This window comes from Asterias rubens, chromosome 8, assembly GCF_902459465.1.
Source record: "Asterias rubens chromosome 8, eAstRub1.3, whole genome shotgun sequence".
NCBI classification, from domain to species: Eukaryota; Metazoa; Echinodermata; class Asteroidea; order Forcipulatida; family Asteriidae; genus Asterias; species Asterias rubens.
Window position 1 is genome coordinate 20,296,009 of NC_047069.1, and position 17,419 is coordinate 20,313,427.

General features: G+C 38.3%; 1 protein-coding gene across 2 annotated transcripts; it reads right to left on the reverse strand.

The window, feature by feature from the left end:
• Nucleotides 1-1,684: 1,684 nt before the first annotated feature.
• Nucleotides 1,685-5,044, reverse strand: LOC117293763 (beta-1,3-galactosyltransferase 1-like). 2 transcript variants are annotated; one of them, XM_033776198.1, is made up of 2 exons: nucleotides 4,920-5,044; nucleotides 1,685-3,424 (listed from the first exon to the last, which is right to left on the reverse strand). In XM_033776198.1, exon 2 carries the CDS (start codon nucleotides 3,404-3,406, stop codon nucleotides 2,336-2,338), a length of 1,071 nt encoding a protein of 356 aa, XP_033632089.1. In that variant the 5' UTR covers nucleotides 3,407-3,424; nucleotides 4,920-5,044; the 3' UTR covers nucleotides 1,685-2,335. The 2 variants fall into 2 exon arrangements, with proteins under 2 accessions (XP_033632089.1, XP_033632088.1); XM_033776197.1 differs by having other exon boundaries at nucleotides 4,911-5,044.
• Between the last annotated feature and the right edge of the window lie 12,375 nt (nucleotides 5,045-17,419).

Sequence of the window (17,419 nt, forward strand, 5' to 3'; positions counted from 1 at the left end):
TTTCATTGTAGTGTGAGGGTAAAGGCAGAATTATTACAGCTAAGGAAATTTAACTTTCTTTCGACAATTTACATCCTGAAATCTCATTGGTTGGTTACTAATTAGAACATTAGCATACAACCACTTTACAAGTAATTCTATGTCCATTTAAGTTGATATAATTATTCACTGATTCGAGTTTGACCTCACCCTTCATGATGACCATGATCCATAGTATTAAAAATTCTCTTTAAAATTGAAACCTGAATTTAAAAAAAAAACGTATTGCCTAATAAAAAGGCAAGTTGAATAATTTATGCATAAATCTGCATAGTGGTAGTTCAGTTTGATCTCGGAAGTTTATAATTCTCTTCCAAATTAAAACCTGAGTTTTAAAAAGAATGAGCTGGCTAAATAAAATGGATTTCTTGTCAAGGTGAATAATTATTATAATAATTTATGCATAAATCTGCATATTGATAGTTTTTATTTTAAACTGACTCAAAACTTTGGTGAGCCCATATTTATAAATACTTTTACAACCAACCATTTGAGAGTCTAAACTGAATAATAATTGGAAACATCAACTAATTATATTTTGACTGAGTTGGCAAAAGTTTGATAAAATGGCAAAAATTGTTTAAAATGTGGACGGGAGTACAACCATGAATGCTGCAACAAACCGAGCCCCCTACATTTTTATGTAATTTCTTTAAAAGTACAGACCATACTCTGCACAATTGCACTATTGTAAAACTTGTTGGCAGAATTGAGTTGTTCTTAAAAAATGCAGTGAAATATGGCATAACATAAACTCAAAATACATAAAATGTTGAGTTGGAAACAAGTTGGTCCAAGCCCCGACTAAAAGAACACTTCTACTAAAACATTTGTACCTAGTATATGTGTTATTTACCAAAAATAGGCTTTTTATAGAGCCTCACACTAAAGCAGGCATGATATTTGGTCCTCAGAAAAAAAAGTAGAAAAACATTATTTACCGGTAGTTCCTGCAAGCATGATGGCGGATTAAATAGTCTTTACAGGCTATAATTCAAAAATTACATGTCAGATTTTTACCCGAAAAAAAGTATGCACCAGCAGCCAAATGGAACACATGCTGCTAATTAATTACAAACAAAATTAACAATGTACATCATGCACAATATGAGGCAGAGGGTGTCCCTAAGATGTTGTACTTTTAGACACTCTTTTCTTCATATTATAAAATACAGTTCAAATACCCCCCCTGCCTCGCCCCCCCCCCCATAAAAAAATATGAAGGAATTCCTGAGATTCCAAGCCCCCAAGGAAGACTCAATTGGAGGAGTACACCATCAAGTTGGTCGCTTGCTTGACCTCATTACACGCCTAACACGCGTGTACCAAGTATTTCTGATAAGGTCTATGCCACATACTATTATCAAGCACCAAATGAATTAATTACATACTACAACCTCTACCTTTGCAGGTATTACTTCTGGGTTATAGTAAGCAATTCATAGTTGGTGTCTTGAGTCAAACACAGTAAAGACCGGTTCATACTTCCTGGGATTGCGAATGCGAATGCAAAGCGAATTTGACGTGAATTTGACGTCACAACCCTCCTTTCGCAGCGATATTCGCAAGTGAGTTGAGCAAAGTTGAACTGCTGCGAATAATTCATTGCGAATTTGTGAAGTCAACATTCGTATCGCATTCGCATTCGCAGGAAGTATGAACTGGGCTTTAGTGTCATGACCGGGATTCGAACCCACACTCTGCTGGCTTGGTCATCAGGAACCGCGTACTCATGGTTGTACCCACAAGTTTACTATTCATATTTATATTTATAGTTACTCTTAGAAACCTCTGAGTTAGATACGTTTGACTGTTAAGTTATGACACACTACAACACTGGTTAGAAGTTGAGATTACATTTAAGTTGGAATGCATTGATTCTGAATGACAAAACATGGTGAGAAAACAAACAAATGCAAAAACTGTAAAAAAGAAAAATAAAATAAAAATACTGCAGGCCAATTCTGCGCCATACAGACACAAAAGGCGACTGGAGTCAGGCGTCTTGTAGTGGATACAATGTAAACAAACCAAGCAAAAGCGCCGCACAGCCAGTGTGTATGGACAAGCATGGCTACTTTTGTCATAGGTGCGGATGAAGGGACGCTTTTCCACCCAGACTGGGTGTGGCTGCTTGGTTTGTTTACATCGTATGTTACCACCTACTATGGGTCACATGATTCCATTCGCCGATTGTGTCGTCAGTTTTAAGTGAATTTGTGGCAGGAATATTGGTCATCTTGAACAGGATACATCTCCTCTCCCCCCATCCCCTTCCCCATTTTTCAAGAATAACTCAAGTTAAGAACCAGCATGGAGTACTCCTTTGCTGATCTGCCCAGATTGTCCTGAGTAAATCAGGAGCATTATGATGGGAGGTGATGATATTACGATACCTACAATACGAGTACGGCACATTCATATTATTAAATTGCTGATTCATCACCAGTGATATCTCAAGCTTCTTCAGACAAAATCCGACGTAGACGTCTTCAAGATAGAGGTAGCCGATATCGAGAGATGCTGCATAGATTCGGGCGGGAAGATCCCCTGATAGGACGAACCCTCCGCCAGAAAGCCAAGGTGGGTAAACGTCTCCGGAGAATAACTCCTCAGACATGTACCACTTACTTCTCTTATCCCTCACCGGGGCTTGACCAGCGAGCACGAGCCCAAACGCCAAGTTGGTGTCCGGGGCATTGGAGACCATGATGTAGTTCAAGATGTTGCGGTAGCTGACGTACATATCGTCGTCTGTCTTCATAACAAAAGAAGCTTGTGGGCAATGAGTACTTGCCCACTTCATCGCCATCATGGTCTTCAACGTTAGGTTCTTGTAGGTGTCCGTGAAATCCTCGAGTAAAAGATCGTGATAATGTGAGCTCTCTTCTATTATCCTCTTTTCAAAGTTTATGTTACTCGTATTGCCAAGAAGGAATAAGGTCACAACATGTAGGCCTGCGAGCTTCTTCGGACTCCCCCATGTTTCCCGTATCGCTTGCCTACGTCCATAATTAGCATGAACAGTAGAAATAAGCACCAGTAGCACCACACACTTCGGAGTCCCGCTTTCCACGTCCACACACGCCATGGGCTCATCCAAACGAAGTTTAAAATTATGCGGATTGACATGTTCCTTATTCTGTGTTTCATAAGCCTTTTGTAAGTGTTCCAAGTAGACTGTTGTCCAGTTAGCAGTGTTGTTGACGTCACTGGCGGTGAAAGTCACCGGTCTGCTGCGGCTTAACCGTGGACCATCAAGCTGAAACCTCTCCAGGGTGTTGACAGGTCCGCTGGTGTTGAAAAGAAGCACTAAAGAAACCACTCCTCCGACCAACAGTAGTAGAAAGTGAAGTAATTGAGGCATTTCTTTCCTTCTTCATGTCTGGATCAGAAAGAAAAAGGAAATGTTAACAGATTATTTTAATTCGAATAACAATTTCTTAGAGCTGCTTTCAAAATCACAAAAAGCAGCTAAGCATAATGAAAATTATAGGCTTAATACCAAAATAAGGTTTACCAGCCACACTACTAGCACATAGGCCTATAATGTCACAATTACGATTTGTGACTGGTAACTTGCTCATTTCTGCTTAGCAGAAACTTGTTTAAAGGCAGTGGACACTATTGGTAACTCAAAATAATTATGATCATAAAACCTTACTTGATTACGAGTAATGGGGAGAGGTTGAAAGTATAAAACATTGTGAGAAACGGCTCCATCTGAAATAATGTAGTTTTTGAGAAAGAAGTAAGTTTCCACAAATTTGATTTCGAGACCTCAGATTTAGAATTTGAGGTCTCGAAATCTTGAAGCATCTGACGACCAATTGAGCTGAAATGTTCACAGGTTGGTTATTTTATGCATGTTTAGATACACCAACTGTGAAGAGTAGTCTTTGACAATAATTACCAATAGTGTCCACTGTCTTTAAAGCAAATTGTTTTAACAAATAATAAAAACAAAACAAACTTCATTGCTAATGCTAGTATAATTAGAAGGTGGCAGTGGGCAAATTGTCCACTACACATGTGGATAACTTTCCATATGGTGCAACCACTTTTTCACTCATTTTTACAAAAAGGGATATCTCATTGTGGTAAATTAGATACTTTTTTTATTTCATATCGAATGAAAAAGTGGTGGCACAATACGAAAACTTGTCCCTACATGCCGCCACAGTCTGCTGACTGAAGTGAATGAGTGCAGATTGAATCACCTCCATGATTGAATCAACTGAAAATGTGTCAGAGTAATAAGTATGCACTAATTATTGAGATGAGTATAGTACAGTAAACTACCTAGCCAACTGATAGAAGACGGAAACACATGCCCATCCTAAAGCCCATGTTGGACTTCCTAATTCTTCTAATCTGGGTCCAATTTCATAGAGCTGCTTAAAGACACTGGACACTATTGGTATTTGTCAACCATAGAGCTATTAAAACACAGAGCTTGGACATGTGACAGAGCTTGACTGAGGCCTGCTGGGATACTTGCCAAGATGGCAACCTGATATAATGCTTATGGTTAAGGGGTGAAGTAACCCGAAATAAATCATCTTTATCTTATGTCTCCGTCCTCCTGATAATTCCAGCTTTCACCATCGAACAAAGGTAACACTAGGGAAGCGTTACACAACTACTGCCGTTCCAACACCTCTGTTTACTTTTACTTTTGGAAAAGTTTCCGTATGGCGCCACCACTTTTTCATTCGATATGAAATAATAAAGTATCTAATTTACCTCAATGAGATATCCTTTTTTGTAAAAATTAGTGAAAAAGTGGTGGCGCCATACGGAATGTTATCCTTACTTTTTATTATTTAATATTTGTTCTTCTGTAAAAAATATTTCTTAGTAAACATTACCTGACCCACCTCCATGCCTGACCTGAGGTTTCCAGGAGTGACGAAGGTGGAAACAACGAAGGCATCGTAGGCTGAGTCATCTCTCAGGGGCTCTCCATTCCCTTCACCGACCTGCTAGAAAATAAACCCCGTCAACTTTCTCCACCACCTTCCTCCATCTTATTCACGAAGTGCGCCCTCTATTGACAAAGATGCCAAAGGATCCAAAGATTATTTCCACCCTTTCATTAGACTGGGCCCCTATCTTTCAAATTAATTTATTGATTTTGTACAATTCATAATCATTATACCAATGATAAGAGAGATTGGCTATTGCTAGATCGATGTATTTCTCCTTGTGGGAGTTTGCCGAGTTCCCTTCATGATCATGGGAAGGTCATCTCAACAAACAAACAATTTGTTTAGGGAGTTCGTTTCAAACAACACAACAACAAAACTCCATTGGAAAAAACGGGGGAAATCACACCCAGTTTTCACAACAAATAAAACACAAAAATTACAAATGAAAATGCACTGTTCGTTTTCTTTCACTATGAAAATGGGTTTTCAAAATTAATGGGTTCCATGAGGCTTGAACAAAGTAATTTGGCCATTCAGAAGTTGTTTTAGCACAAACTGGAAACCATTGCTGTGTATGGTCAGGAGGACTAGAACTGGCGCAGATTCAGAGCGCCCTGCTCTCGAACAATGTTGTTGGGCGTTTTTTCCTTAGGTTGTTTAGTTGGGGCTTATTTTGCTCCTTTTTTTAGCTATCTATTTGTTTTGTAAACTTTAATCGTAATCAATCATTATAATAATAGCCCTAATCTCTGAACAGACTTAGTTTCTGATCCTCTATTAATGACCGCTTTCCGCGTATCATAATCAAAAATATCACAACCTAGGGTTCCCTTGTAAACATTTCCAGATCTTCGCCTATTATCTGGCCCCAATTTCATAGAGCTTCTATGCACAACAGTTTGGTTGATCATCATGTTGTTATCAAGCAATCAATTTCATGCTACGCAAATTTGTGCGATTAGCAGCTCTATGAAATTGGGTCCTGGCTATAATTATAGCGTTCAAGGTTCATTTTTCAAGGATTTTAACACAGTATACTAAAACAACAAAGGCATTATCACTTAAAGGAGATCAGTACACAGAAAACAGCTTCACGTGCAGAACTATTAATGAAAACAATATATGGCAACGCAGAGGGATCCGTAAAGAGCCAATTGAAGGCAATGGACACTATTGGTAATTACTCAAAATACTTATCAGCATAAAACCTTGGTAACGAGTACCGGGGAGAGGTTGATAGTATAAAACATTGTGAGAAACGGCTCCCTCTTCGAGAAAGAAGTAATTTTACCACGAATTTGATTTCGAGACCTCAAGCTTAGAAGTTGAGGTCTCGAAAACAACCATCTGAAAGTACACAAGCAAATTAGTTCGTGTGACAAGGGTGTTTTTTCTTTCATAGTTATCTCGTAACTCCGACGACCAATCGGGCTCAAATTTTCACAGGTTTGTTATTTTATGCATATGTTGGGATACACCAAGTGAGAAGACTGGTCTTTGTCAACAACCAATAGTGTCCATTGTCTTTAAAGCTTGTAATTGTGTGTCCCAGGGAATACTGTCCCCCTGCGGATTCTGTCCCCATCCCATTGAGGCAGGGGAAATGAACTTGGACTGGAGGAGGGTGATTCAAAAGAGGGCGCTATCAGAAGAAGTTTGTACACAGTTCGCCGTACGAGTGAAGAATCTCCGGAGAGGGTGGGGGCAAAATCTCCTACACAGGGAATAGTCCATATAAATAATGCATTTGCATTGAGACGGAGATAAGCATCCCTGACTTTTAATTTAAGTGTCATTGATCGAGCGCTTCGAGTGTATGTAAATATACACAGCTTATCATAACAGCTGCTGTTCTATGAAATGAGTGTTCACCCGTTGGCTATTTCATGAAAATTCCATGAATCTTGCATGATTAAAAGTAATGGTCGATAGTGTTCTAGATGTGTCATCCTAGATTAAAAACAAAAAATAGCGTTAAAAATATTTTGGCTGATCTCGAAATTTTGAAGCTTGAAATAATTGTATGTTAAACAGCAACTAATTTAATGGTTTAGAACTCCATTGAGCTTGGTTTTTATTGGGAAAGAAAGGGTAAAGGGAAATTCTATATGGTAACAATTTTACAATCTGTTTTTGTTTGATTTCGGTCTTGATGCATGTTATAGCATCGGCCCAAACAACTTTTAGATTCTATTCAAACGAACCAATTAGCGAAGCAGTCGTGGACAATATTTTAGTCTGATGTTTCGACCCTAGCAGAGTCTGTCTCGAAGGTTACATCGTTGAGGAAATCGAGCTTTTTGCTTGCCAGTAATTATAATTACTACAGTACAAGTTCAATTAAGTTGACCCCAAGACTGGCCGTGGTGATTGCCCCAAAGGGTCAAGCAGGAAACTCTATCGACCAGCCAAGGGTGTTTTTTTCTTTCATAGTTATCTCGCAACTCCGACAACCAATCGAGCTCAAATTTTCACAGGTTTGTTATTTTGTGCATAGGTTGAGAAACACCAAGTGAGAAGACTGGTCTTCGACAATTACCAATAGTGTCCAGTGGCTTTCAGTCACTCGAGGGTATTGTCTACTGTTTAGTCAATATTGAAAAGACTGCAAAATGAGGGCCGATGTATTGATTACTTGTCAGTCTGGCGTGTGCGCAAGAGGGGGAGGAATAAAACACCCTGAAGCAAAGAAAGATGAAGGGAGTTGGATTCAAGCCCCAAATTATGGATCAAAACACGGAAATGTTGTCACTGTCTGATATTTGAGCGAGAACAAAAATGCAATTTGTTAGTTTTACGGGATATTTGTTTATTCCAGTCGATGTCTGTGCACTGCAACCTGTTATATTTTAAACATAAATAATATGACAAATTTGTTTGTGTTGGAACTGTCGCCTACAAATTAAAGTTTGTTTTGCATGGCGTGGATCTCCGTGATGGAAAGTAATAAACTTGCGAGAGGTTTGACACATCCATCAAAAACTTAGCCAGTAGAGTTTTAATTTAGGAGTCATTCAGCATGTGTTATGCATTGGATAGAGCTGACATTAAAAACATGTCAGCCTACCCTTTGCCGTTTTTCAAACATACTCTTTGTTGTTGCATTCAAACCCGCTTTAGACAACAGTGATTTTCATCTCGCCCCAGTTTTACAAATTGAATTTTAATTCGGGCATGAGCCCTAAAGTTTGGGATATGCCATATGTGTCAAAAACGTTGAATTGATTTGACGAGATCAATCAGCTGACTTCTGGGGACATCCATCGTGTGTTGAGTATAATTGGAACACAGTACATTCAGTCACACTTCTTCTAAATTGACCATATTATGCAAATGATGTAATTTAGTACAAGTCAAATACTCATCTGAATTTTTCGTAATGAACGATCACAAGAATAGTTCCCAACCTCAAGGTTTTGAAAACCATGGAGCAATAAACTAGAAACACTTCTCCATTGACGGAGTGCGTCAAAATTACATTTGACGTCACTGTTGCTCTGTATCTGTTATACCATGGAGGAATAAATTAGCTCCATGGTTATACTTGTTGCAACAACACGGCTTTACGAAACGAAGCTCAATAAATGACGTAACGTGACGTAAGGGGCTTTTCGCGAACCTCTCTGAAAAGCACACGAGATGAGTTTTCCAACAACTGAATCCGTTTAATCTCTTGTGAACCCAATTTCCTTTTTTGATTGAATACATTGTAAAAACGCAAATTCTTTCAAGCTGGTTTTGTACATGCGTGGTTGGTGTGATCATAGAGAAAGGACTGAGATAGTTTGGAATCCATGTTGTGGGGCTTTCGTGACAATATGGGGCATCAAACTGCCGACAGACAACCACCTGCAAACGGAGGTTAAAGACACTGCATCCGATTTAAACGCTAGGGTCAATCCTATCTCGAGTTAGGACGAGTAACCCTGCCTAACATTAGGATGGGTTCAATGCGTCCTACGTATTTTGATTCGGGACTGAACCCGTCCTAAGTCCTAAGATTAGTCCTAAGTTAGGAAGAGTTTGGTGAAATCGACGGCTGGACACCTTTAGCAATAATATAATATTGTCAAAAACCAGTATTCTCACTTGGTGTATCTCAACATATGCATAAAATAACAAATCTGTGAACATTTGGACTAAATTATTGTTCATTGAAGTTGCAAGAGAATAATGAAAGAAACAAACCCCCTAAAATGCACAACAATTTGTGTGCTTTCAGATGCCTAATAAAAGTCTTCAGGCCTAAAACCTTTCAATAATTGAGTGGGGAAAAAACCTCTTTCTAAAAAATAAAAAATAAAAAAAAACGATTCAGAAATAACGTATTGTTTTTGAGAAAGAGGTACTTTCTTTCTCAAAATCTACGTTACTTCAGAGTGGGCCGTTTCTCACAATTGTTTTACAAAACAGCTCTTCATTGCTTGTTACCAGATATGTTTTTATGCTAACAATAATTTTAAGTTATTACCAAAAGTGTCCATTCCCTTTAAATTGTGATCCTCATTACATCCGTGATCGCGCGTACGAACATGAATCCTGCCAGAGCTTGTTGGCCATATCGACCTGATTGCGATCGATTCTCGTCATGTTTTGCCTCTTTCTCGTTAGAGCTGCACCCTCTAGGCGAAGATCATTATAGTTTTAGAAAAATTGAGCATTGGCGCTTAAGGATTTTTTCTTTTTTTCCACGGACCTCACGTCTGAGGGGTAGAATTTTCAGTAGTTTTACGCCGGCCCTGCAGTGGGTGGGAATAGTGTTCTCATTCGTCATATGGTCATTCCCTACTGAAGTTCAACTGCCTTTAAAGGCAGTGGACACTATTGGTAATTACTCAAAAAAAATATTAGAATAAATCCTTTCTTGGTGACGAGTAATGGGGAGAGGTTTATGGAAGAAACGGCTCACTCTGAAGTGCCATAGTTTTCGAGAAAGAAGTAATTTTCCACGAATTTGATTTCGAGACCTCAGGTTTAGAACTTGAGGTCTCGAAATCAACCATCTTAACGCACACAACTTCGTGTGAAAAGGGTGGTTTTTTCTTTCATTATTATCTCGCAATTTCGATGACCGATTGAGCTCAAATTTTCACAGGTTTGTTATTTTATGCATATGTTGAGATACACCAACTGTGAAGGCTAGGCTTTGACAATTACCAATAGTGTCCACTGCCTTTAAGGTTTAGCTGCTGGACACCGATGTGCTCTTCAAGCAACGCTGATTTAAAGACATTGGATACTGTTGGTAATTGTCAAAGACCAGTCTTCTCACTTGCTGTATCTCAACATTATGCATAATATAAAAAACATGTGAACATTTCAGCTCAATCGGTCATCGAAGTTGCGAGATAACTATGAAAGAAAAAACACCCTTGTCACACGAAGTTGTGTGCTTTCTATGCTTGATTTCGAGACCTCAAGTGCTAAATCTGAGGTCTCGAAATCAAATTCGTGGAAAATTTCTTCTTTCTCGAAAACTACGTTACTTCAGAGGGAGCCGTTTCTCACAATGTTTATACTATCAACCTCTCCCCATTACTCCTTACCAAGTAAGCTTTTATGCTAATAATTATTTTGAGTAATTACCAATAGTGTCCACTGCCTTTAAAACAAATTATGGTATTTTGACATAAACAATTATTTTCGGAAATAGAAAAGAAAAGAAGGGGGCTGCCGAACTGATGTTACATGTATCAGTAAAAGCCTACATAAGATCCGTATGTTGTTTCTCAAAGCTTTGTTTACACTATTCTGGCCTGAAAAAACTGTGGTTGAATCTGATAGTATTTACTATAAACAAAAACATGAAAATGGCTAATGTTTTACAGATTGATAAACTTTAAAGGAGTGGGTGTTTTTTTCTTGTCTAACTTATTTAGTTTTTGTAAACAAGAAGATTGGAATGGACTCGCTCTTCCGAGTTATCGTTTAACTCGTAAGTTCTCATGGCAACGTGGTTTTGGCGGAGCCTTTGAAGTCCCGTCCCTCTGGTGACGGTATAGTTTCCGACTGACAACGAGTTCCTCACTCCTCGTGCAAAACGTTATTTTTTCCAGAATGCCACACTAGTTTTCATTAACAATGTACGTGACTTGGCATTGCTACGGTCCGTCTCTGGGGTGGGCTGCCATGCTTCTACCCATCACTCAAGCCAACTCCAAATGTACATCTCGCTGTTCGTTAAAGGCATGGACACTATTGGTAATTGTCAAAGACCAGTCTTCTCACTTGGTGTATCTCAACATATGCATTAAATAACAAACATGTGAAAATTCGAACTCAATCGGTCATCAAAGTTGCGAGAGAATAATGGAAGAAGAAAAACAGTTGTGGGCTTTCAGAAGCTTGAATTCGAGACCTGAGCTGCCTTTAAAACCCTGCAGCGAGGGACCTGTTTGCTAGCAATGCCCCTCTGGTACATTTCAACGCCAGCACATCCATTAATCCAAGCTTTTCCAATCAGATAAAAAGGGTTTATATATAAAATAATAATAACAGAAATCAACGAATATCTAAACGTGTTGTTGACATGTCAAGGTATTGCCTGAGTTTTGAGCTTTACAGAAAAACGTTTACGTAATTTTTAAAGTTTTATTATGTCCGCGCAGGAAAGAGCCATAATAAATAGGAGTTATACCGACTTCAGTATTGTGTCTGAATGACCCCATACTGTAGTAAAACGCAATCTGAGAAACATCTCAGGCTTAATTTTGGGGGCATACAAAAACTTATATATTTTAACATCATCACACTAATTCGAAGAGAAATGTTTGGCAATGTACTCTATACTATATAGAAGGCTTATGTGGGCTTCTAATCCAAGGTTTTTGAAAGCATTACATTTAAGAGTGATTACCAAATCTAGCCCCTTAACTCAATTAGTTCTAGTTCCGCTATACGTTGATGAGTTTGTTGACAAGCAAAGCATTCAACGGGACTTTATACATGACTTCGAAGTAAAATGTTTCTCAAAATATCTCATCATAAAGAAAGGTGCTGTAGGCTTCTAACCAATGGTTGTTTATCACCATTGATTTTAGGAGTGATTTTAACTCATTAGTTCAACTTCCGCTACTTTGATGAGCTTGTTGACAAAGCATTCAAATGGACGTTTGAATGACTTTATATCTGATCAGTAAATCACACGAATTGATGTCTGAGTGATGGTTCCAAAGTCTAAAGATGCCCGCGCAAAGAAACAGTGCCGGCATCAATTGAGATGAATGGGGTGTTGTGATAGAAGTCTTCGATGTGTTAATGAAGGTAAATTTCTTCCCGGAAGCCGACGCTTAAAGGCACTGGACACCTTTATTAATTTGTCAAAGACCAGTGTTAATCTCACCTGTGTTTCCCAACATATGAACAAAATTAAAAATCGGTGAAAATTTTACTCAATTAATCGAAGTTGCAAGAGAATGGTGAAAGAACACCCTTGTTGAACAAGTTTGTGTGCTTTCAGATGCCTATAGAAAAGCCTCAGGCCTGGAGTCTTTTAATATATTTGAGTGAGAAATTACCTCTTTCTCAAACACTAAGTTACTTTAGAAGGAGCCAGTTCTCACAGTGTTTTATACTATAACAGTTCTCCATTACTCGTAACCAAAAAGTAAGTTTTTGTGCTAACAATTATTTGGATAACAATAGTGCTTTTAAGTAAGCTTTCTCCCTCGATTATAAAAGTCATCATGGAATACGTACTTCAACCCTAAAAGAACACAACACTGGATCAGAATACAATTTCCATGGATTTGATCCATGTAATTGACAAATTTTGAGTTAGTTAATCCTTTGAGGGTCAATCGGACATTTCGGTTCACGACAAAGTCAACATTTCTACAAATGGATTTTTTTAAACGCCGTGAACAACCATGTATTCGTTGTCTGCAATCAGCCATTGGTGTTTGTTTAATGCCTACAAAATGGATAGTCATTGATTTTTTTTAGTGCAAAATTTATTTTCCTCCCACCCCATTTTCATGAAACAAACACATCACCCACTGCCCGAAGATGTGGGTGTTCCTGTTTAAACATAGGGGGGGGGATCAACATTGGTTGGGACTTGCACCCGGAAGCTCGAATCCCCGAGACTTGCACATCAGTCTATATCGATATTCTTTGATGGGTAAAGGGCACCCTATTTCTACAGGAGTATTTCAAGGGCACGAAGGCAATGACTAGGGGCATATAGACAATCGTCTTCGTTGCCTCGGTCGGCGACTTACATGGTTTTGTTTTCGTCTGCACATATATTTCATTTAAAGACACTGGACACCTTTGGTAATTGCAAAGACCAGTCTTCTCACTTGGTGTATCTCAACATTTTTTATGCACAATCTAACAAACCTGTGAAAATTTGAGCTCAATCGGTCGTGGAAGTTGCGAGATAATATTGAAAGACAAAACACCCTTGTCACACGAAGTTGTGTGCTTTCAGATGCTTGATTTCGACACCTCAAATTCTAAATCTGAGGTCTCGAAATCAAATTCGTTAAAAATTACTTCTTTCACGAAAACTCCGTTACTTCAGAGGGAGCCGTTCCTCACAATGTTTTATATTATCAACAGCTCTCCATTGCTCATATACCAAGTATGGTTTTATGCTAATAATTGTTTTGAGTAAATACCAATAGTGTCCACTGCCGTTAAGCCCGTCCCACTCTTTCCACTCAAGCTAATTCGGTATTTCTCCTTTTCAAGTCGAACCTCTCAGTGGGTTTGAGAGTGGTTCCTTGCATATTGGAATTAGCATGAATCAGCTATTTTGTAGCCCTTCGAAGATTTGCATTACAAATTGACACGAAAGCCATCCCAAAGCATGAATAACAAATAAATCGATGTTTCTTGGTAGGCCTTATAATCATTCCATTAACTTCTTCGTGGGATTCGAATTAAGAAAGGCACAGTGTACAAAGGGATAATCAATTATATTAATCAATATTTGGTGTCTTGAGAAGTAGTCAACGCCCATCTCTATTTACCTTTATACATTACATATAGATCTCTAAATTACTATACTTTATCTATAGGCTTTAGCTTGTTGTTTGTATAAATTTAGATCCGGGTGTCTTAGAAATGGGACCAACCCAAAATGCATTGTTTCTTTATAAAGAGTTTGAATTCCTTCACCAATAAGTTCCAGTAGAGCTCCAGTTTTGTTTTTAATCAATCATCATTTCTAAGCTTCTTTCTCTTAGCCAACTTCGGACGAGGTAAAACTCTAAGCGTCTGCCTAACTACAAGTCTAAGGTGCGAAACTCTTTGGGGAACTCCCTCGTCGACGCCTGTCCTGTCTCATCAAACGTCTTAAATGGGGAAATAAAACAAGTGATGTTCGACGTCCTTTACATTCTGGCCCAAAATTTCATGATGAGCGATTTGAGATCTATACCATAAGGCCTAATTTCATAGAGAGAAAAATGTTCATGAGCGTTGTTCTGCTTTCACTTGATTATATTAAGCAGGTACCAGCTATTGAACATTGGCTGGTAACATTGGCTGGTTCAGCTTAAATGTGGTTGTGCATAGTTACAGTTTGGGGCTTAGGGCACTGGAGACACTCAGAATAAATGTAGCATAACAATTTACTTGCTAACGAGCAACGGAAAGCTGTTGGTAGTATAAAACATTGTGAGAAATGGCTCCCTCTGAAGTAACATAGTTTTTGAGCAAGAGTTATTTCCTCACTACAATATTAAAAGACTTCAGGCCTGAAGCCCTTTCATTAATAGGCATCTGAAAGCACACAAGTTGTGCGCAATAATTGTTGTTTTGTTTTTTTGTTTTTTTCATTATTCTCTTTCAATTTCGATGACCAGTTGAGTCTAAAATTTCACAGGCTTTGTTACTTTATGATGTTGGGACACACCGAACTTCATCCATATATGGATATACACTGAGTGAAAATACTCTCTTTGGCAATATTACCAAACGTTTCAACAGCCCTATGAAATTTGTCCCTGGAAGAATCCCTGCTTGACCAATGAATAATTTTCTAATCAACAATCCTCATCTGAATTAAATGGAAAAGATTCACGCCTTATAAGGTTTAATCTGGCTTTCTATAGACCTAAATCTCCTTAGTAAATTGTAACAGATGGTTCCCTACCACATGTATCAAGGAATAAATTAGTTTGAAAGGGAAGATACAGTTTCCAATGACATTAGGATTAGAGCATGGAGGAGGGGTTTATGACCATTGGCGAATAGGCTATTCTACAATATTAGTGAGCGGCGATGATGGTCATTTAAATTGTAATTTTCAATACTGACCACACAACCGAGTGTTTCTTTCTGACGAAATAAACGGGTACAGTTACAGCCTAAAAATTCCCTTTTACTTAAAGGCAGTGGACACTGTTGGTAATTACTCAAAATAATTATCAGCATAAAACATTACTTGGTAACGAGTAATTGGGAGAGGTTGATAGTATAAAACATTGTGAGAAACAGCTCCCTCTGAAGTGACGTAGTTTTCGAGAAAGAAGTAATTTTCCACGATTTGATTTCGAGAACTCAAGTTTAGAATTTGAGGTCTCGAAATCAAGCATCAGACAGCACACAGCTTCGTATGACAAGGATGTTTTTTCTTTCATTATTATCTCGCAACTTCGACGACCATTGAGCTCAATTTTTCAAAGGTTTGTTAATTTATGCATATGTTGAGAAACACCAAGTGAGAAGACTAGTCTTTGACAATTAACAAAAATAAAAACACACTGAAGACTTCTATAGAGATGAAAATAAGCAACATGTTTTGTTTGCGAATTGTAATACCATGTGTCCTATTATATAAATTAAATAAAAATGACGTTTACTAGAATGAACTAGTCGAAACTTTAAGACCAGTTCAATAATTCACTCTGTGATAGTGCAGTTACAAACGATTACAAAGCCAAAGTAGTCCCAGCCGATTTCTACCTTCCGCCCGTAACAGTATACTTTTTTTTAAGACAGTTCTTTTCAGAACTAAGAAGTCTCCCCAAAAACCTAAACAAATCTACTCGGCGCTAGTAGAATAGATATATAGCAAGACCTAAATCTCCTTAGTAAATTGTAACGGATGGTTCCCTACCACATGTATCAAGGAATAAACTTGTTTGAAAGGGAAGAGACGAGATTTGTATAGAATTGCTAATTTGCTGGACACACGAAAAACCAATTTTAAACGACCTTACAACACAACTATGATTATCATAGCTCATGATTCGATTTTCATTGTGACATGGAGTTGCTTATTGTGTGCAGAGCCCATTGGATGAGAAACAAGAAAATTTGAGTGGACAATTTGTTTCGACTTTTTCAAAAATATTTACCCAATTTTCTAAATAAGTATTGTTTTCACGTGGTGTTAATATACGGATACAATCGGTATTTCTCTCTCATGATCAGCGTATCTTGCCTGCCAGTAATGCCATGGAATGCACGGTAGTCAGCAAACAAGGTTTCATGATCTCTCCACGCAAAAAAAAAATTAAGCGACACATTCTTGTCACGTCTGGCGAATGGGACACAGGAGCCCCAAGGCAAAACAGTGCATAAATTAACAGGCGGTAAAACCTTTTTGTTTATTTTGGCGGGAAAGCTAGTAGTCTCCACTTCATAATAACCATCGACCTTCGTGTAATATTTATTCATCATGTAATAATTGAGCGTGTCCAACATTTGCTCACTTTCATTTTTGAGAGGGGGAAAAAAAAAGATGCAGCAATAACGGCACTTGGATTCGAAAGCAACCCACTTAAGTTTCGAAAGCAAAAGTAGCGTGTGAGATTGACTTTTTGAAATATGCATTAGTCTGGCCCACATTGTGGCGACATGGCGTCAATGTAAATTTACTTCATTTTGATGTTCGTGTTGAAGCATTGACGATTTCGATACATGTGACTGTAAAACACTCTACCTATTTGAATTTCACAAAACTGAAATCGATCATGAGTGTATACGCACTTTGTGTGTCGGAGGTTGGACAAAAATAAAGGAGCATAGTAGACGCAATGTAAAAACCTAATTGAAAATTGAGCTCAATTGGTCGTCGAAGTTGCGAGATAAAAATGGAAGATAAAAACACCATTGTCACACGAAGTTGTGTGCTTTCAGATGCTTGATTATCGGGTCCTCAAAATCTAATTCCGTGGTCTCAAAATCTCGTGGAAAATTACTTCTCTCTCGAAAACTAAACGTTACTTCAGAGGGAGCCGTTTCTCACAATGTTTTAACAGCACACTACATTACCAAGTAAGGTTTTATGCTAATAATTATTTTGAGTAACTACCAATAGTGTCCACTGCCTTTCAGTTCAAGACAAATGACGGTATCCTTTGCACCACATTTTCTTTTCAGTCTCCTTTGCTCCACTCTGACCATGGAGTAGAAATATTTCTATACCTCCTTGTTCTGACTAGCCATAGAATACACATGTTGGTGATCTAGGCAAACGGCCTACGATCGAG